The sequence below is a fragment of the Heteronotia binoei genome, chromosome 16 (genome assembly GCF_032191835.1).
Source record: "Heteronotia binoei isolate CCM8104 ecotype False Entrance Well chromosome 16, APGP_CSIRO_Hbin_v1, whole genome shotgun sequence".
Classification (NCBI taxonomy): Eukaryota; Metazoa; Chordata; class Lepidosauria; order Squamata; family Gekkonidae; genus Heteronotia; species Heteronotia binoei.
In genome coordinates, this window is record NC_083238.1 from 49,220,524 (window position 1) to 49,242,070 (window position 21,547).

A 21,547-nucleotide genomic window follows, 5' to 3' on the forward strand; every position below is an offset into this window, starting at 1 on the left:
AAGATCTCAGGATGCGCTAGTCGGCGGTCTTGAGCCCCAGTAGGGTTTCTGTCAAAAGTGTGTGTGTGTGTGTTCGCTTAACTACGTGGGGTTTTCCCCAGCAAGGCTTTTGATTGGCCATTGAAGGTTTGATTGGCGGTGCAGATTTCTTAAAGCGTTGGTTTGGCAGCAGTTGCCACCATAGTACAAGGTGTGATTGAAGGTAGGCTGCGGCAGCCATTTTGTAGCAGTGCCCACCATGCTTGTGTCCGAATTCCAAAGGTACCTGCAGGTTCATAAAAGTTGAGAACCCTTGGTTTATACAGAAGACTTTGGGGAAAGGGCATGGAAAAGGTTTATAAAAACCTCTCATGCTTGGTTTTTTTGTTACTTTTCTTTCCTAACAGGGCTTCCCTTCCAGGATTTCTACCAACAGTGTCGAGAAGCCTTCTTGGTCAACAGTGACCTGACTCTCAGGGCCCAGCTTACAGAATTCAGGGATCATAAGCTCATTCGGACCAAAAGGGTAAGTGAGGTCCTAGTAGAGTTTTGTGTTCATGCTGCTGGGAGAAACTGTGCTGAGAGAATATGGGTGAACAATGAATGCCGGGAGATACCATGGTCAGTTTGCCCTCTAAATTGAGACAGAAATACCACACGTGCACTAGTAGCTAATGTGGTGTAGAGCAATAGGCTACAGTACCTCAGTCTGAGCTCTCTGCTCACAACCTGAGTTCGATCCTAGCAGAAGTTGGGTTCAAGTAGCCGGCTCAAGGTTGACTGGGGAAGACAATGGCAAACCACCCTGTAAAAAAGTCTGCTGTGAAAACATGATGCAACGTCACCCCAGAGTCAGTAATGACTTTCTCACAAGAACTCACGGGCATTCGATTAAATTGCTGAGCAGTCGGGTTAGAATGGATAAAAGGAAGGACTTCTTCACCCAAAGGGTGACTATCATGTGGAATTCACTGCCTAAGGAGACTACAAGCTTAGCCAGCTTGTAGAGGGGATTGGATAAACATGGAGCAGAGGTCCATCAGTGACTATAACCACAGCATATTGTTGGAACTGTCTGGGGCAGTGATGCTCTGTATTCTTGGTGCTTGGGGGTGGGGTGTCAAAGGGGAAGGGCTTCTAGCCCCACTTGTGAACCTCCTGATGGCACTTGGGGAGTTTTTTTGGACACTATATGTGATAGAGTGTTGAACTGGATGGGCCATTGGCCTGATGCAACATGGCTTTTCTTATGTTCTTGTATGTCTGGTGCTTGCACAGGGGACTACCTTTATCTTTACTGGTGAGCTGCTTAAGCAAACCACAGTTTATGCATTCTTGGGTGTTAATACTATACAAAGCCTATGACTTGCTAACTCAGAATCCCATATTTAGAAGTGGCTCTGGTCCTTATGAAGAAGTGACATGCTACAGTTTCAAGAAACATGTCCATTTTGGTCAGGGCTCTTTTTGAAGGAGGAACTCCTTTACATATTAGGCCTAAGAGCCCTGTAAGCTCCAGGAGGATTGGCTACATCAGGGGTGTGTGGCCTAATACACAAAGGAGTTCCTCCTTCAAAAAAAGCCCTCATTTTGGTACAGTGGAATACACTGGTGAGGCTGAATGAAACTATCTTGTACTTCTGCCATGTTCTAATATATACTGTCTTCGTTTTCAGGGTGCTGATGGAGTGGAATATTTATTAATTCCTGTGGATGCTGGGACCTTGGTGGACTTTTTAGAAAAAGATAGTGAAGTTTGATGACCCTTCTGTTCTTTTAGAGCTCCCCTTGAAGAATGCTGGAATACTTCCTGCTGCGTTGCCATTCTCAAACCTCAGGAGTCTCCCTATAATAATGGAGAGAAGTACTGTTTAAGCAAAGCCAACTTCTAGATCTGCTCAGGTTTCCCATTCCAGATGATGTCTCTTTTCCTGCCTTTTTAACTCTAGACAAACAGTCAGTCGTCAATAGCAATGTGCCTTTTTTGTTCCTAAGCCTGCTGGGGGAAAATGGCTTCATAGGAGTAACTTATTTCTTGCAAGCGTGCTTGGTTTGGCTGTCTGGTGGCCGGCAGTTCTAGGAGAGCCAGATTCCCAGCACGGAGTCTGAACACGGACGGGAGGAAAACACGGACACCAGAGGAAAGGATGTCTTGGAATAGTAAAACTTTTAGCCTTATTAAAAAAAAAAAACATTATTGGTGACATCAGTAGAGATGTAATACTTTAAAAATAGTTGTTCCTCCAAAGAGATGTAATACTTTAAAATATATTTTTTAATTGTGCAGTAGCTCTTTGCGTGCAGTTCTGTCATGGTGTTATCAATAACCTGACCCTGCTTTCTGGTATTAGAAAATATATTCAGAGTGTTGGGAAAAGGCTGCAAGGAAGCTTATGTAAAAATTGGAGGGTGGGTGTCGTAAGCTTACTCACCGGCTAGTCCAGGGGTGGCCAAACTGTGGCTCCCGAGCCACATGTGGCTCTTCCACACATATTGTGTGGCTGTCGAAGCCTCCACTGCCCCATCTGCTGACTTGGAAAAGGCATTTCGCTCTTTAAATCACTTTTCCAAGCCAACTGGTGGCTTGGAGAATGCATACAATGTTAAAGTTGCTTTCTTTCCACCTTTCCCTCCCTCCCTCATCTATTTTCCCTTCCTCCCTTCCTGTCTTGCGGCTCTCAGACATCTGACATTTATTCTATATGGCTCTTCCGTTAAGCAAGTTTGGCCACCACTGGGCTAGTCTAAACTAGATCGTGCTGATTCTGTCACTTGTGATAGTTCAGGATCTGTTGAAGAATGTTCAGAGAAAGGGTTCCAGGATGCACATGCAGGGCTTTATTTTGTAGCAGGAACTCCTTTGCATATTAGGCCATATGCCCCTGATATAGCCAATCCCCCAAGTGCTTACAGGGCTCTTAGTACAGGGCCTACTGTAAGCTCCAGGAGGATTGGCTACATCAGGGGTGTGTGGCCTAATATGCAAAGGAGTTCCTGTTACAAAAAAACCCCTATGCATGTCTTTTCGCCATTACATGTATCTCAAAAGTGCCTATCCTCAGTTTAAGATACTTACTTGGCTAAGGGTTAAGGAGACTGATGTCGCTTTCATGCAGTCTAGCATGTAGGGAAATATACTATACCAAAATGAAGCCAGAAAAAAAAAATCTTGAATGGAAAATTTATTATAGTAAGGGAAAAGAGTGGTTGGATTCAAAAAGGGTGGGAAAAGAGGCAAAACAAAATATAGGGAGGAAGCACACAAGCTCACAGCACACAGACTTCCAAATAAAAGCAATAAAGATGGTCTAGGACAGGGGTGGGGAACAGCGGCTCTCCAGATGTTTTTTTGCCTACAACTCCCATCAATCCCAGCTATTGGCCATGCTGGCTGGGGCTGATGGGGAGTTGTAGGAAAAAAACATCTGGAGAGCCACTGTTCCACACCCCTGGTCCAGGAGCTCTGTCAGCTTTACACTTTTGACACGTGGTCTAAAGAAACTGCTGCACCCTAGGTAGTGTAATTTGCTAAGTTAGACCACAGTTGGTGCACAGGAACATATGGAAGGAGACAGTCCCTCATATCTGCTCCTAATTTGCAAGCTGTTAGGCTGTATGCCTATTTGAACCATTTGTACGTGTTCTGTTTGGTGCCTAGCTTGTTAGGTGCTCAGTGAACTACTAAGTAGTAGTAATATCCAGTTTTATTTTCCTCTGGTGTACATGCCACCTGATGGAAATGCAGCATGGTTTCTTTATTACTTTCATCAATTACAGTAATTGCTGTGCTCTAGATGAAGTTGACTACATTTATATTCCTTGCTTTTTTTTTTTTTAATAACATATGAAGAATTTCTCCAGGACTTGCAGAGGACGGCTTTGATTAATCTAGTGCTGTCTAGACATCAACTTCCAGTGACTGCTTCATATCCTCTTATCTGAAGACCTGCTAAAGATGAATTATTTTTCAGCTCGTCCCACTTGGACTGACTGTCCTGGTACTGGGTGTGTTTTACATATGTGAGAGTTTAGTGATCTGTAGTAAGCATAGCTGTGAGAGCTGAACCACAAGGAAGGCCAAGCGCAGAAGAATAGATGCTTTTGAGATGCGGTGCTGGAGAAGAATCTTGAGAGTCCCTTGGACTGCAAGAAGATCAAATCAGTCAGTCCTAAGGGAAATCAACCCAGACTGTTCCCTGGAAGGTCAGATGCTGAAGCTGAAGCTCAAATACTTTGGCCACCAAATGAGAAGGGAGCACTCCCTGGAGAAGACCCTGATGCTGGGAAAGACAGAAGGCAAAAGAAGAAGGGGACGGCAAAAGATGAGATGGCTGGACAGTGTTACTGATGTAACAAACACGAATTTGAGCAGACTTCGGAGGATGGCGGAAGACAGGAGGAGGGCCTGGCATGACTTGGTCCATGGGGTCACAAAGAGTCGGACTCGACTGTGTGACTGAACAACAAGTAAACATAGCATTTGGACCTCTTTAGAAGAAACTGGGTTCAACTCCCTCTCCACCTTGAAGTTTAGTACACAGTCCCAGCCAAGTTTCTTCCACCAACCTACCTCAGAGTTGTTCCAATATGATAGAATGGCTGCTGCCAGGAGATAGGGGTTGAATCCAGTGTTCCCTCTAAGCTGAGTTAGTGTGAGCTAGCTCACAGATGTTTGGCCTCCAGCTCACACATTTTTGTATTAGCTCAGGAAGGATAACCACAGAGCATGCTTATTGATGCAGGAGCTCACCACTTTAATGCCAGTAGCTCACAAAGTAGAATTTTTGCTCACAAGACTGCAGCTTAGAGGGAACATTGGTTGAATCCTGTGTATCTATTCTCCTAATAGGAGAGCTTTCTGCCACCGTAAGAAGCATCTTCTGCTGAAGAAAAGCTCTGCCATTAGTGGAATGGGTTATAGAATGCAATGCATAATGGCAAAAATTGCAGCCAGGACAAAATAAATTTAGAAACAGAGGAATATGTTTTCTCAAATGTGAGACAGGATATCACATTGCAAACAGGTTTATTAGCACCCCATTTTATTCACTAACAGATTCTGTTGATACCAACTCTTCAGAAACCATCTTAGGGCCAAACCCATGTCCCCCACACATCCACCCTGGTCCTTTCTAACAGAGGAGTGCTGGAGTTCTGTGCTTGAAACCTGATTCCCAAGGATATGTAGGTCGGATTCAGATCAGAATATCTGGTATAGCGAGAAAAGTATTTAAGCACCGTCTTGTTCCATTGCAACATCTACGGCTATATGGATGGACTACATGTAAGTTTCCCCAGCTATTCCCTAGAATCATGCCATCTACAGGAAGTTAGCACATGGAAGCTTTAAACCCCAGCTTTGATCTAAATCAGGCCTGTGCAGACCCTGGGAAATACAGTCCAACTCCCAGTGTGCCTCTGATTAAAAAGACTGGGACAGACATGAGGACTTGAATTAGCTCCTTACATTCTTCCTCTTCTGGCCTGTACTTCGTTCCCCATCGTGGCTGTTTTGTGCATTAAGCCCACGAGGAACACGCTGAAGTCTTGACCTTCGTGGTGTGAACGTCTATGCCACTCGGAGTGGATCTCTGTCCCTTTCTGAAACAATGATGCGGACCTTGTTCTCCAGGTGAGTGGCCAGCAGTTGCTGCAGCTCCAGAAGAAAACCCCGTTCGCTGTTGCTGTGTTCGCACAAAATCACAGTGACGCCTTTTGCGACGGCGTCCAGGACATCATGGTGGGACATCTCTCCTGTCAATGCAATCAAGATGAGGCCCTTGTAAAGAGGGTAAAACCACATGACTTGTCATCTGTTAAGGGCATAGAATAATCGACCGTAAGTCACACTGGGATTGTGCACCAGCACTGGTCTGTGTTGTCCCCACTGCGCTCAGTACAGCACCACAGGATATATTCCTGATTTGCAAGAAAGAAGCAAGCTGCCATAAACAATTTTGCCTGATATGGATGATGCAGCTGGTTGCGTGTTACAAATGACCAACTTCCATTTTCAGGCCACGTACAAGAGGATAAGAAAAAAGAGAGAAGTCGCTCGAGGCTGTGCAACAATAAACCACCCATAAAGGTTATAGTGACCAGAAATTCCTAACGTGTAATGTACTGCAATTCTCAACATTCACAGGTAAACCATAGTGCATAAACAAATACATACTGAAATACAAGGAACAATGTCAATACAATGCAGAGTTCCAGTATGGAACAATCTCAACGCAGTGCAGAGTTCCAACGTACAGGAGGTCGACTTGATATCCTGCTTCGAAGTTTCTTCCAGCAAAGGTATACTCTACAATCTCCTCTTCAATGAAGACAACTTCAATAATTGAAGACAATTCCAACTGGAAGTTCTTCCTCCAAATATTGTAATAAACGTCTCATGAAATACATTCACAATGGGCACAAAGTCTCTATATGTTTTTAACCAGCAACAGCTCCAGAATGGCTCACGGCCGTATTGGAGCTCTATATTGTATTGAGATCGTTTCTTGTATTTTAATATGTACTTGTGTTTATGCACTATGGTTTACTTGTGAATGTTGAGAACTGCAGTACATTACACCTTAGTAATTTCTGGTCACTATAACCTTTATGGGTTGTTTATTGTTGCACGTACAAGAGGAGGCAGGAATGCACATTCTCTAAATTTTTTAAAATCAGATCACAGCACTGAGATGCATTTGGGGAAGGCAATGTACAAGAAACAATCATTGTCCTGTTCCAAATGCTTTCCTTTGATTATTCTAGCAGGACGCTGTGAAATAATAAAGCCTGTTACGTTACCTGTGAGATAGAGATCTGCTTCTGTTCCCTGCAAGACGCTCATTCCGGAACCAGCACAGAGAGCAATCGCCTGCACCTCGGATTCTACAAGACAGGAAATTGCACTGTTAAATGGTTTAATTACTCTTAACGAGAGAGCATTTTTGTACAGTAGGATCCTTGTTCAGGGGCAGGGGTGGAATTCTAGCAGGAGCTCCTTTGCATATTAGGCCATACCGCCCTAATGTAGCCAATCCTCCAGGAGCTTACAAAAAAGAGCCTTTTAAGCTCTTGGAGGATTGGCTACATCAGGGCAGTGTGGCCTAATATGCAAAGGTGCTCCTGCCAGAATTCCACTCCTGTTCAGGGGTACAGCACAGATCCTTGCATGAGGATCTGAGTGCAACACGTGGAATCAAAGGGGAATAGAGCTGTAAAAGGCCCCTGCCCAAGACCTTGGAAAGCTGTGGACAGTTGATTCAAACCAGTTTCAGGGAGGGTTTTGAGGTTGAGCCTGGCAAATGACGGAAGGGCTGGGAGTTCAAGTCAAGCACACGTTCATGCCACTTTTGAAAGTATACTTAGTACTGGATTCTCTACCCATCTAAAGCAATTTAAAAAAAAAACAGTTATAATGAAGATAGATCCAAGTGGGCAGCCATGTTGGTCTGAAGCAGAAGAACAGTCCAGTAGCACCGTTAAGACCCAAAAAGTTTTATTCTGAACGTAAGCTTTCATGTGCTCCAAGCACGCTTCATCAGATGAATCAGGTACAGTGAGCAGGGCTATATATAGCTGGTAGGCAGGCAGTGGTACAAATTTAAGATCCAATGGCAGAATAGTAAAATTAACAAATTGAGCAAACCTTTGATCTGGGTAGCATGAGTGTGAGAAACCAATAAAACAGTAACATGCCAAAATGTGAGAATGTCTGTCAATCACTCTGATATAAGGCTGAGTCAAAAAGAGGGCTTATATAATAGAGTGATTGACAGACATTCTCACATTTTGACATATTGCTGTTTTATTGCTTTCGCATGCTCATGCTACCCAGATCAAAGGTTTGCTCAATTTGTTAATTTTACTGTTCTGTCATTGGATTTTAAATTGGTACCATTTTGCATTCTAAACCACTGCCTACCAGCTATATATAGCCCTGCTCACTGTACCTGATTTCTCGTCTGATGAAGTGTGCTTAGAGCACACAAAAGCTTACATTCTGAATAAAACTTTGTTGGTCTTAAAGGTGCACTTGACTCCTACTTAGTTATAATGGAGTAATGGTCCCACAAGCAGACATTCTTCTTCAGAACTTCAGGAATTGTGTCCTTGAATATATATGGCCAATATCTGAGTCCTCTGAGAAAAATGCAATACTGCAGTTGCAATACCCAGCGTTTTCCCCACTCCGAGGGCCAGGCGGACATGAGGCAGTCTTAAATGGCTCTTCACTCTTTCAATCAAGGCGGATACAGCCACCGGCTCTTTTAAGGTGCATAGCCGCCCCATTCCGGTATCTCCAAGCGGAGGCTGTGAAGAAGCAGAAATTAAAGGGTTACGCTGGCAATACATCCAGACCCACAAGCAACGGCAATGATGGGAGGGGGAGGAGGAGAGAATCAGTTTCCATAAAGAAACGCACATGTAACATGACATATTAAGTCGCTGAGATGTTATGCTTTAAAATCTATCTGCTGTTGTGCTATGAGCCACAAGATCTGGTTTCCCTCTCAGTTTTGAGACCCTAAGCCTATTCAGAGCTCCTTCACAAAAGGAAAACTGTCCTCAATCAAGCAAAGGGTTGGATCCAGATTACACTGGCAACTTCCACCAATTTGCACTGCAGACCCCTCTCCCCTGTGTCGTTCTATTCCATGGTGTGGAGATGAATAGAATGGGAGAGGCAAGGAAGTTCCATTCTGCAGATGGAAAATTTAGCCAGGGACCCAGCCCAATGGACATAATATATGACTCAAACACATCTCTAGATACGGTTTCTGAGCAGCAACATCTGGGATCAGTTCCAGGAGCTTCCAGATTAATCCAGAAATCAGGCTTTTTGGTGCCATAGGCTATAAACCCTGACATTCCGCACACTCCACCCTTTGTTTTATGCTTCTCATTCCCCAAATGCTTTCCCCAGGAGGAAGTGGAAGATCTCCTTCTTTCCTATTATGTCTCTTGCCTTAAAAAAAAGTCCTCGCCATCTAGCAGTGCATAACACTAAAAGAGCTAGAACTTCCAGCTGCCAGACAATCTTAGGGTTTCGGTTTCCTGGCTATACTGCACCCAATGCCATATAGAATAATAACCCCTTAAGAACCCAAGCAAGGGCCATGGGGGAAATCCTTTCTCTATTGCGGCTTGCCTCCTCACCTTACATGCCTTGCTGGGCCCATAGAAGGGTGCGTGCTGCCCATGTACCTGCAGTCTGGGAAAGGTGACTCCCGACCTGGCCCAGTCAGAGAACATGGCACCTAGTTGTGGCCAGTCCCCACACTGCAGGAGGGCTGGCCAAGCCCCACAGGAGCAGTGGGCCAGCCCATTAGTCATCCAGGGCTTCTGCCACCCCTCCACCTCTGGGGCCCAGAGCAATTGACTAAGGGAGCCGAATGGATGGGATGGCACTGCCAACAACACACTACATCAGGGGTGGCCAAACCTGCTTAATGTAAGAGCCACATCGAATAAATGTCAGACGTTTGAGAGCCACAAGGAAGGAAGGGAAATAGATGGGGAAGCAGGGAAAGAGAGGTGGAAAGAAAGCAACTTGAACTTTAAATCCATTCTCCAATGCACTTGGAGAAGTGATTTAAAGAAAGAAATGTCTTCTCCAAGCTGGCTGATGGGGCAGTGGGGGCTTCAAGAGCCACACAATATGTGTGAAAGAACCACATGTGGCTCCCAAGCCGTAGTTTGGCCACCCCTGCACTACACCATACATTACATTCTTTATGAATCATCCAGCTAGGAAGGAGTAATCCCTACTTATTCCTGCTCTTTCCTATAACACAGATCCTCCTCTGTTGCGACATTCTGTCGTGCAGCTTTTCATTTTTGGAGCTTTTGCTGGAGAAAGGAGTTGGAACAAAACACAAGTGGAAAAAGGTGCCCCAACAAGTAGGCGGTTTTTACCTTTTGTAATGATATGATTTCAGTCTTTTCGTAGAGACAGCTGTCCTGGGATAACAAGGTCATGACTTGCAGCAAGGCATGCTGGGAACAATTCAAGCTGACTCGGGTCTGCTCCTCCCCGTCGACCCTTGGGGAAATTGTCAAAAGTTACGTTTTTAAAAGACAGACATTAAAGGCAGCTAATAGCCTAAGAATGAGCCCCATGGCACAGAGTGGTAAAGCTGCAGTACCGCAGTCGGAACAAAACACAAGGGGAAAATAAGTGTTTGATCCTAGCGGAAGCTGGGTTCAGGTAGCCGTCTCAAGGTTGACTCAGCCTTCCATCCTTCCGAGGTCGGTAAAATGAGTCCGCAGCTTGCTGGGGGGAAAGTGTAGATGACTGGGGAAGGTAATGGCAAACCACCTGGGGAAGGCAATGGCAGACTAACAAAAAGTCTGCCATGAAAATGTCCTGATGTGACATCACCCTGTGGGTCAATAACGCCCCGGTACTTTATTTTTTTTGCCTGCCCATAATAACTTTCCAAAGAGCCCCATGGCGCAGAGTGGTAAAGCGGCAGTACTGCAGTCCTAAACTCTGCTCACAACCTGAGTTCAATCCCGGCGGAAGCTGGGTTCAGGTAGCCAGCTCAAGGTTGACTCAGCCTTCCATCCTTCCGAGGTTGGTAAAATGAGGACCCAGCTTGCTGGTGGGGGCGGGGAAGTGTAGATGACTGGGGAAGGCAATGACAAACCATGCCGTAAAAAGTCTGCCGTGGAAATGTCATGATGCGATATCACCCCGGAGTCGGAAATGACTGGTGCTTGCACAGGGGACTACCTTTACCTTTTTAATAACTTTCTAACACTCCACAAGGACTGCCTGGTAAAATGTTGGCTACTCACATATACCCAGATCATGTGAACAGACATCTATGCCCCCCTGACCTGTGAATAGTGGCATTAAAGGAAAGCCTCCGCAGAGCTGGCATCAGTACCTGACAGGGACAGTTGTGACGAGGGAAATGCCCGGCGTCTCACGCAGCCTGGACAAAACTGCTTCAGCGGAGCAAGAGCTAAATTCAATCCGGTAACACCCTTTAGTGGGGTGATTTGAAGCAGCAGATGAGTGCAAAGGGACAGTGGTACAGGCACCTAAGAAAAAGAGAGACAGGGAAATAAAATCAATATTTACTGATGCACATATGGTAAAGTATCTGGATAAACATCTGGAGCAGAGGTCCATCAGTGGCTATTAGCCACAAAGTATAGATGGAACTCTCTGTCTGGGGCAAGTGATGCTCTGTATTCTTGGTGCTTGGGGGGGGGGCACAGTGGGAGGGCTTCTAGTGTCCTGGCCGCACTGGTGGACCTCCTGATGGCACTTGGGGTTTTTTGGCCACTGTGTAATACAGAATGTTAGACTGGATGGGCCATTGGCCTGATCCAACATGGCTTCTCTTATGATCTTAACTATTTATTTATTTATTCATTCAATTTTATTCCAACTCGCTCTCCTGGAACCAGCTCAAAGCTGGTGACAATTCATAACTATACAATAAAACTTTCAAAAACGTAAGTTAAAAATTAGCGATAAAATTAATAAAACAGTCAAAAAACAATTTACAGTTTAAGATAGCGTTCTCAAGTGAGAGGGCAATATAAAACATCTGGAGAAGAGAACAAAGAGGGGGAGGGAGGGAGGGGGAGGCCATCTTCCTCCCCATCTTCCTTCCTTTCTCCCCATCTCCCTTCCTTCCTCCCCATCTTCCTTCCTTCCTCCCCATCTTCCTTCCTTTCTCCCTATCTCCCTTCCTTCCTCCCCATCTTCCTTCCTTCTTCCCCATCTTCCTTCCTTTCTCCCCATCTCCCTTCCTTCCTCCCCATCTTCCTTCCTTCCTCCCCATCTTCCTTCCTTTCTCCCCATATTCCTTCCTTTCTCCCTATCTCCCTTCCTTCCTCCCCATCTTCCTTCCTTCCTCCCCATCTTCCTTCCTTTCTCCCCATATTCCTTCCTTCCTCCCTATCTTCCTTCCTTCCTCCCCATCTTCCTTCCTTCTTCCCCATCTTCCTCCTCATCTTCCTTCCTTCCTTCCTCCCCATCTTCCTTCCTTCCTCCCCCTTTTCTTTCCTTCCTTCCTTCTTCCCCATCTTCCTCCTCATCTTCCTTCCTTCCTCCTCATCTTCCTTCCTTCCTCCCCACCTTCCTTCCTTTCTCCCCATCTTCCTTCTTTCCTCCCCATCTTCCTTCCTTTCTCCCCACCTTCCTCCCCATCTTCTTTCCTTTCTCCCCATCTTCCTTCCAGCTCAAACAGCTGATGTTCATGTCTTGTGGCTTTCAAACATCTGACACTTTTTCTGTGTAGCTCTCATGTTAAGCAAATTTGGCCACCTCTGGTGTGGAGTGGTGCTTTACAAGCACAGACAGGCAATGTGAACAATATTCTAAAAGCAAGATTTGAATCCAGTATCACCTTAAAGAGCAAGAACATTTTCAGGGTATGAGGTTTTCAGAGTCAGATGAAAGGCGCTTTGATTCCCAAACGCCTGTACCCCAGAAGTTTTGTTGGTCTTTAAGGTACTACTGGACTCGGATCTTACTACTGTAGACCAACATGGGTATCCAGCGGAAACAATAATATTCCAAGATTTTTTTTTTGGGGGGGGGGGGAGGAGGCGGAAATTCCCAGTTAGCATGTAATGGAGACAAATTCTTGCTCTGAGGTGTCAAACAAGTGGCATGGGGGCTAAATCAGGCCCCTGGAGGGCTCTTATCAGGCTGCCAAGCAACTGGCTGTCAGCTGCTTCCTTCTCCCTCTCTCTTGCTTCCTTCTGCATCACAACGTGCTTTGCAAAGCTTGCTCAATGGCACAGGAGCTACAGAGCAAAGCTACATTTCCTCCATTGGCTGAGGCTCCTCCCCCACCAGTCCCCTGGGGAAGGAAGGAAAGAGCCAGAGCTTCTTTTGCCCAGTTCCCTGGATCCCATGGGAGAAATACAAAGAAAGCACCTTTAAGACCAATGAGTGCTAATGTTTTAAGAATGTTTTAAGGTTTTTTTCAAACAAATCTTTAATTGTGTTTGTGTCTTTTATAAAGTTTATATATCAGCACATTTATGCACACATGGCCTGGCCCAACATGAACTGGCTGACAAAGTCTCATTTATGTCAGGTTTGGCCCTCATAACAAATGATTTTGACACCCCTGTTCAAGCGAGTCTTCTCAATTATCTGCTTACTTTATTTGAATCACTTTTCACTCACTTTTTGGTCGAAAAGATTTGCAGAACAGCTTGGCAACCCCCCCCCAGCAAAAATACATTTTTTTAAAACATGCAAGAAGCCTGAATCAGCAACAACAAAAAGGTTGTTGGTCGATTCAGAACAACTGAAACCGGTCTCGGATCAACACAACGCTCTCCCTTGGATCAACACAACATTCCTGAAAATCAATCTGTAATGCGATTCGGGATGCCTCACCGAGTCCTTTGGCAAGCCAGGTATTGACGCCGTGAGGTGCTGCATCGTAGGCCGTATGAGGAGAGTAAATACTGACTCGGTTTTCTAGAGCTCGGATCACCAGGCGCTCTTTCCACGTCTGCCACGTGATGCGCTTGAGCGGCTTGAAAATGGGGGGATGATAGGAAAGGATGAGATCCGCTCTCTTCTGCAGCGCTTCTTCCATCACTTCTTCTGTCAGGTCATTGGTTAGAAAGAGAGTGTTCACAACGTGGGGAGGGCTGGGCTCCACCAGGAGACCCACGTTGTCCCAGCTTTCAGCCAGCGAGAGCGAAGCGAAGTCGTTCAGCGAAGAAACCAGAACTTTGAGATCCATGACGGCTCGTGACCTCAAATCAGTCAAGGACCGTACGCGCAAGAGCTTTCGGGGAATCCGTTTCAGGCAGGACAGCGGCATGCAGATTTCTAAAGAACCAAGAAGGTGCCAAACACAATTGGGAATATTGAAGAGGAAACCAGAGTGCAAAAATACTATTACAAAATATTGTGCAGGGACAGGGGTGGCCAAACTGTGAGATACAACTGTGAGCTACAAACTCAGGAGCCATGTGTGGCTCTTTGACACACATTGTGTGGCTCTTGAAGCCCCCACTGCCCCATCAGCCAGCTTGGAGAAGACATTTCTCTCTTTAAACCACTTCTCCAAGTGCATTGGAGAATGCATTTAAAGTTAAAAGTTGCTTTCTTTCCACCTCTCTCTCCTCTCCCTGCTTCCCCATCTATTGTCCTTCCTTCCTTGAGACTCTCAAACGTCTGACATTTATTCTATGTGGCTCTTATGTTAAGCAAGTTTGGACACCCCTGTGCAGGGGTTGGACTAGATGACCCTGGAAGTCCCTTCCAACTCTATTATACTATGATTCTATGAAAATGATGACCATCTTCAGGATCCAGAATGACTTCTGCTTAATGCAGGACTGAGATTGAATTATTATTTGACACTGTGGATTATTTTTCAGCCACTCCATATTCTTTGCCTGTGTAAATGTAGATTCATATCCATATATGGGCTCACATTCCCGTCTAATACGCAAATACCCCACTTTTGCATAGTTTGCTTTAACCATGGTACAGCATTACACTTGGACTGATGCAAACCATGGTTATTACTAATAAGATTCCTATGTAACCAGGGCTTACAAGTAAACCTTAAGCCCTCACTTCAATTACAGTTTCTCAGGCTGTCCACCAATGCAGATGTACATCGTGGCTGAAATAAACCATGGAACGAGGAAGGAGAGCACAGAAGGCTATGGCACACTCCACAACTCCTGATCTTCTTCGTGGTCTCTGTGCAGTCCCACACATGGGTCTTGCCGCAGGCAATGAATCCATTCCTCGGAGTTCCAATAGCTCGCCTATAGCGCTTTTGGCGCGCTCCCCTCCCGCCCTGGGGAGCAGGCAGCGACCGCGCATGCCTGGAGCGGGGGGGGAGCGCCCATTCCACTCAGTTTCTTCCTTTCCGCCGCCCGGACAACACCTTCCTCGCTGCGCTCTTCCTTAGCTCGTCTCTCCTCAGCTCATCTCATCTCTACTTTGACTGGTATCGTTCTCTCTTCCCCCGTTTCGTCCTAAAAAAAAAAAAAAAAAAAAAAAAAAAAAAAACCGTTTCTGCGCTTTTCTTCTCTTTTTCCTACCCGTCCCTTCCCTCCCTTCCCTCCCTTCCCCCCACCGTCCGGGTCGTATGGAAGGGAAGGTTACTTTCAAAAAGTGTAGGCACTGTGGGGCTAAAATTCCCACCACAGACGGCCACAGTCACTGCCTTTTTTGCCTCGGGGAAGGCCATCGAGTCGACGCTTGCCCGCATTGTGCGAACTTCGGCAAGCAGGCACGCAAAAACCGCGCTGCACGACTACAGGCTTTCCTCTTAGAACGGTCCCTGCGGGCTATGCCCACTTCCGACTCGCCGCCTCCCCCACCTCGAGCGGGAGATTCGGCTGCCCCGGCTGCGCCTCAGTCTCAAAAGACGCACAAGTCCGGGAAACGACCTTCGAAGCACGCCGAAGCCGGCCACAAGTCTTCGAAAAAGCTGCGTCATTCCGAATCGGAGTCGGCGCCTAAGAAGGCTCGACACTCGGATTCGGCGCCTAAGAAACCTCACCATTCCGAACCGGCGCGTCATTCCGAGTCAGCGGACGCGGCGCCCATAAAGCCCCGTAACACCATGTCCTCGACTGCTCAATCGAGTTCAGCTCAACCACTCCTGCCGTCCGAGTTGTCGACCCCGGTTGACGTCATCACGGACATGCCTCGGCTTACACCTCACACCTCCACGGCCGTGGAGGTGATTCCGATTCGATCCCGATCGCCTTCAGTACACAGCGTGGTACCTTCTGAGATCCTTGAACCCGACCGTACCACCGACCCGACACAGACTTACCTACGCCCATCTTTGCGACCTGACTCCTTCCATGATGTTGCACTCTCTCCGCTGTACCGTGAATCGGCAACGCAAGTCTCCTCCCATCGGATTCGAATTCGATCACGCTCTCCGCGTAGCCGCCACGACTCCGGTTCCTCGGTCTACTATGAACAGCAAGATTACTACTCCAGGAGGCGATATGAATACTCTCTATCCAGATCGCCCTCACCTCGACAGGGCAGGTCCCGTCACCGCTCCGGCTCCCACTCCGAGTGGGACATCCATCGTAGATATCAGGAGTCAGACTCCTACTTCCACCGTGATCCCGCTACTCCACGGATCCGTTATGGCGGTTCGCCTCGGTCTCGTTACGCTCGCACAACCCGACATGAGGATTCACCTCAGCTCCACTTCGACCGCCCTTCTCGACTTCGTGACCCTCGAAGCCATTTCGAGTACTCACCCAGACTCCTCAACCGCCTCCTATCATCTGAACAAGAGGCTGGCCCCTCGCATCAACGCCGTGAGCACCCTCGGTACCGAGACGTGGCTAAACCGCGTACTGCTTCTGCCACTGTATCCGTGGCCCCGGATTCTCGAGTTCGGTCTCCTCCCAAGACCTCGGAGCCTGCAGCCCCCATCTCGGAACCGACTGTTCATCCACCCTCCCCCTCCACGGGAGCCTCTTCCTCGGGTGGGGACTCCCCAGCCTCTTCGGATTCGGAGGACCACTCTCCATCTCTCCCCTCGGACTCTGCGCAACAGCTCAGGCTCTCTCCGTCTGATGCATCCAAAGCGTATCTCAACCTTATTACTTCTATGGCGGAGGCACTGAAGATACCTCTCCAGGCGGACTCCCCCAAAGTGTCGGACATGGTACATGACCTGGTGCAATCAGACTTCCCTCCCGGGTCCTTGCTTCCTATGCTACCGGTGCACCTGGAGGGTCTTCAGGAGACTTGGGACAAACCTGCATCGGTACCTCCCACTTCTAAGAGGCTGGACTCCCTCTATCGAGTCCATGCCCCCGACGCTAAGTTCCTCGCCTCACATCCAGCTCCGAACTCTATCATCGTTCATTCTGCCATGAAGGCCAAACCCTCCAGGCATCCCGCGCCGCCGGATCGTGAGGGAAGGAAATTAGACACCTTGGCAAGGAAAATCTTCACACTTGCCTCCACCAACTCGAAGCTTAACAATTACCTGGCTTATTTTGCTGCTTATACTTTTAATCTGGCGAACCAATTCACACCACTGATACCATCGCTTCCCGACTCCTCTCAGAGAACAGCATCAGCCCTGGTTTCCGAACTCTCCAGGGTCTCCAAACAACAAATTAATTCGATTCGACATGCGGTCTCCTGTTCATCCCGTGTCTTCGCCTCTTCAGTTGCCCTGCGTCGTCATGCTTGGCTGAGATCCACTAATCTTCAACCCGACATCAAGCAGAAGATAGAGGATCTTCCCTTTGATGGCCTCGGCCTTTTTCATGCCTCTACTGATGAGGTCTTGTCCTCTGTTGACGACGGGCGTAAACGGGCCAAGCGCCTAGGAGTCTCTCAACCTGCTTCGCAACCGTTTGGCCGCAAACAACCTTGGAAACCATCTTTCCAAAGACGCCAGCGTTCTCCTAAACAGTCTGAATACTGGAAAAGAAGACCTGCGCAACAGAAGCCTTCTTTTCAGCAAAGGCAACGCCCTCAGCAGTCCAAAAAATCATCCCCCCCTACCAAGCAGTCTCTTTGACTTCCCCATTCAGTCACCCTACCCCACGCGTCTTTCCCCATTCTACAGGACTTGGACTTCAATCACGACCGACTCCTGGGTACTCACCATCGTACGTCTGGGGTACGCAATAGAGTTCGCTTCGCTGCCTCGCCACCACTACTTCGTGGCTACCCCTCCATCCCATCACCTCCATCACGAGATTCTGGACTTGCTCCAGAAAAAAGCCATAGAACCGGTTCCCCTCCAACATCGGGGAATGGGACTCTACTCAAGGTACTTCCTGGTCCCCAAGAGGGATGGAGGCAAGCGCCCTATTCTAGATCTTCGGAAGCTGAACAAATTTATCCAGTACAGAAAATTCAGAATGATCTCGTTGCAGTCCATCTTGCCCTTGATTCCAAAGGATTCATGGATGGCTTCCCTAGATCTTCAGGACGCTTACTTCCACGTGACTATCCGACCTCAGCATCGCAGATACCTCCGGTTTGCGATCGGCCAACATCATTATCAATACATCTCCCTACCATTCGGCCTCTCCACTGCACCCAGGGTATTTACCAAGTGCATGGCGGTGGTGGCAGCGGCTCTTCGACTGCGAAACATCACAGTCTTCCCGTACATAGACGATTGGCTCCTCATTGCACCTACTCCAAATCAGCTCGAGGCCAATCTTCACGAAGCCCTTCTCCTCCTGGAGTCTCTAGGCCTGCGGGTGAATGTCACCAAATCGCACTTCACCCCCACTCAACATCTCTGCTTCATAGGGGCCTATCTTCGCACCTCTTTACACCGTGCCTTCCTTCCAGAGGACCGTGCTATGACAATCATCACCCTTGCCAGGATGGTCCAGCTACATCCCATCCAACCGGCCCTAACTATTCAGCGTCTTTTAGGTCTGATGGCCGCTACTACAGCAGTCCTCCTCTTCGCCAGGCTACGAATGAGACCACTTCAGCTCTGGTTCGTACGTGCCTACCGGCCTCATGTGCAACCTCAGAGCACCCTGCTCACCGTCCCCAGGAGAGTCCTTCCTTCTCTCACTTGGTGGACCAGCCTCGACAACCTCCTCGAGGGCATGCCGTTCTTACCAACTACTCCAACAGCTATCGTGACAACAGACGCCTCCATGTGGGGATGGGGAGCCCACTTAGAAGGCAAGACTGTCAGAGGTCTCTGGACCCCTCAGGAGAGGACCCTGCACATAAACTGCTTAGAACTGATTGCAGTACACAGAGCTCTTCAATCCTTCCTTCCTCTCATTGCGGGTCGCCACATCCAGATTTCCACGGACAACATGGCGACAGTATTTTATGTAAACAAGCAGGGAGGCACCAGATCCCCTCGACTATGTCGCATAGCCACACTGCTCTGGGAATGGTGTATCAAACACAGCATCCACATGACCGCCATCCACCTCCCAGGTGTACAGAATGTATTGGCCGACTCCCTAAGCAGGATACGTATAGACGACCACGAATGGTCCATCAATCTGACCTACCTTCGTCGGATTTTCAGGTGCTTCGGGACCCCCAGGGTGGACGTCTTTGCCTCCAGGGACAATGCCAAATGTCACCGCTTCTACTGCAGGAAGGGCGACGATGCCTTCCTACATCTCTGGAGAGGTCCCCTCCACTACATTTTTCCGCCAACCCCCCTACTGACACGCGTGTTGACGAAGGTCGCACGGGATGGCATGGACTGCATCCTTATCGCACCGTGGTGGCCACGGCAACCATGGTTCACCAAACTTCTGCAAATGTCACAACACACTTACCGCCGCCTCCCGATCGTGGGAGACCTTCTATCGCAGGCGAACGGCCAGGTACTTCATCACAACCCTCGGGTTCTGGCCCTCACTGCTTGGAGGATACACTCACCTGCCTCTCCACAGAAGTGACCAATATTCTTCTCAACGCAAGGAAGCCTTCCACTAGACTCTCGTACCAACGCAAATGGAAGCGCTTTTGTTCCTTCGTTGCACCCTATCATTTGACTCCTGAGGTAACACCTCTAAACCTGATTCTAGATTATCTCCTATCCCTGCAGAAATCAGGCTTGTGCTACTCTTCACTTAAAGTACACCTGTCTGCCATCTCGGCATTCCATGACACTATCGACGGCAGGACAGTGTTCTCTCACCCCTTATCTAAATCCTTCCTCAAAGGAATGCTGCACCTACATCCACCGGTTAAACCATTCGTCCCAACGTGGAGTTTATCCCTTGTTCTTTCCTGTCTAATGAAGGCGCCCTTTGAACCCATGGCGACAATACAGCTCAATCTTCTTTCTTGGAAGACAGCATTGCTAATAGCCCTCACCTCGGGTAAGCGGGCAAGTGACTTATGTGCCTTCAGACATGACCCTCCCTACACCATCTTTCATAGGGACAAGGTTGTCTTAAGACCGGATCCTACGTTCCTCCCCAAAGTTGTCTCCAAGTTTCATCTGTCTACCTCCACTGCGTTACCAACGTTTTTCCCTAACCCGTCGGACCAGGGACAGCGATCCCTGCATTCTCTGGATGTCAGAAGGGCGCTAGCCTTCTATCTGCATCGCACACAACCTTTCCGTAAGGACCCTAACCTGTTTGTGGCCTACGGTAAACCACGTAAAGGACACAAAATTTCTACCCAAAGACTATCCAAATGGGTAGTTAGTGCCATCAGGTTGTGTTACGAACTGGCTAAACAGCCTCTTCCCGAAGGCCTCAAGGCCCACTCTACTAGAGCGGTCTCCACGTCTTCGGCTTTTCTACAGGGCGTCTCCTTAGAGGACATCTGTGCAGCTGCATCGTGGTCCTCTCCTTCCACGTTCGTCTCCCATTACGCTTTGGACGTTCGTGCGAGACGAGACGCCTCTTTCGGCCAAGCAGTTCTCCGATCCATCTTCCACTGAAGTATGGTGAGTGTTTTCGCTTCTGCCTCTATGTCTTGGAACATGATCTGTTTTCTTATGTGACTAACTATCTTCTTTTACCAGCACCCTCCTCCAGGTTACTCAGCTGGCTAGTCACCCATGTGTGGGACTGCACAGAGACCACGAAGAAGATAAACAGGTTGCTTACCTGTAACTGATGATCTTCGAGTGGTCATCTGTGCAGTCACACACGCCCACCCAGCCTTCCCCGCTGCTGGCTTCCTGTGATTGTTATTTAACTCTGTACTGTGTTATGTCAGCGGCGGCTGGAAGAAACTGAGTGGAATGGGCGCTCCCCCCCCGCTCCAGGCATGCGCGGTCGCTGCCTGCTCCCCAGGGCGGGAGGGGAGCGCGCCAAAAGCGCTATAGGCGAGCTATTGGAACTCCGAGGAATGGATTCATTGCCTGCGGCAAGACCCATGTGTGTGACTGCACAGATGACCACTCGAAGATCATCAGTTACAGGTAAGCAACCTGTTTATCCTAACCATGGTTAGGAGACTGGGCATAAGAAGAACCCTGCTGGATCAGACCAGTGGTTGATCTATTCCAGCATCCTATCTCAAACAATGGCCAACCGGTTCCTCTGGATGGCCTACAACAGGGCACAGAGGCCGAGGCCTTCATAAGAACACCAGAAGAGCCCTGCTGGATCAGACCAGTGGTTAATCTAATCCAGCATCCTGTCTCACACAGTTGCCAATCAGTTCCTCTGGATGGCCTACAACAGGGCACAGAGGCCGAAGCCTTCATAAGAACACCAGAAGAGTCCTGCTGGATCAGACCAATAGTCCATCTAGTCCAGCATTCTGTCTCACACAGTTGCCAATCAGTTCCTCTGGATGGCTAACAACAGGACAGAGAGGCCAAGGCCTTCCTAAAAACATATGAAGATCTCAGCTGGATCAGACCAATAGTCCATCTAGTCCAGCATTCTGTCTCACACGGTTGCCAACCAGTTCCTCTGGAGGGCTAACAACAGGGCATAGAGGCCAAGGCCTTCTTAAGAACATCAGAAGAGCCCGGCTGGATCAGACTAGTGGTCCATCTAGTCCAGCATCCTGTCTCACACAGTGGCCAACCAGTTCCTCTGGAGGGCCAACACTGTGTATGCACGGAACATCATGTATGCATGGAGCCACTTCCTG

At 48.1% G+C, this 21,547-nt stretch overlaps 2 protein-coding genes across 2 annotated transcripts in view; one reads left to right on the forward strand and one right to left on the reverse strand.

The window, feature by feature from the left end:
* The window catches only part of ORC2 (origin recognition complex subunit 2), a 67,647-nt gene extending 65,379 nt beyond the window's left edge, over nt 1–2,268 (forward strand). Inside the window, exons 16-17 of the mRNA XM_060256999.1 lie at nt 387–505; nt 1,656–2,268. Of these exons, the coding sequence (XP_060112982.1) occupies nt 387–505; nt 1,656–1,739 (203 nt within the window). The 3' untranslated portion in view covers nt 1,740–2,268. The remainder of the gene's footprint in view (nt 1–386; nt 506–1,655) is intronic.
* Nucleotides 2,269–5,004: 2,736 nt separating this feature from the next.
* NIF3L1 (NGG1 interacting factor 3 like 1) lies at nt 5,005–13,828 on the reverse strand. The gene is made up of 6 exons (XM_060257137.1): nt 13,355–13,828; nt 10,872–11,028; nt 9,895–10,021; nt 8,151–8,289; nt 6,781–6,864; nt 5,005–5,733 (listed from the first exon to the last, which is right to left on the reverse strand). The coding sequence occupies exons 1-6, from the start codon at nt 13,788–13,790 to the stop codon at nt 5,549–5,551; spliced, it is 1,128 nt and encodes a 375-aa protein (XP_060113120.1). The 5' UTR covers nt 13,791–13,828; the 3' UTR covers nt 5,005–5,548.
* Nucleotides 13,829–21,547: the final 7,719 nt, after the last annotated feature.

Bases quoted from the DNA above. Each gene is read 5' to 3' on its own strand.
- NIF3L1 (XM_060257137.1), bottom strand. From the start codon at position 13,790: ATGCCGCTGTCCTGCCTGAAACGGATTCCCCGAAAGCTCTTGCGCGTA. The intron at 11,029-13,354 runs GTGAGGCATCCC...TCTTTTTCTTAG, and splicing joins CTGGCTTGCCAAAGGACTCG to GTGCCTGTACCACTGTCCCT. The intron at 8,290-9,894 runs GTAAAAACCGCC...GCTTCTTCACAG, and splicing joins AAATCATATCATTACAAAAG to CCTCCGCTTGGAGATACCGG.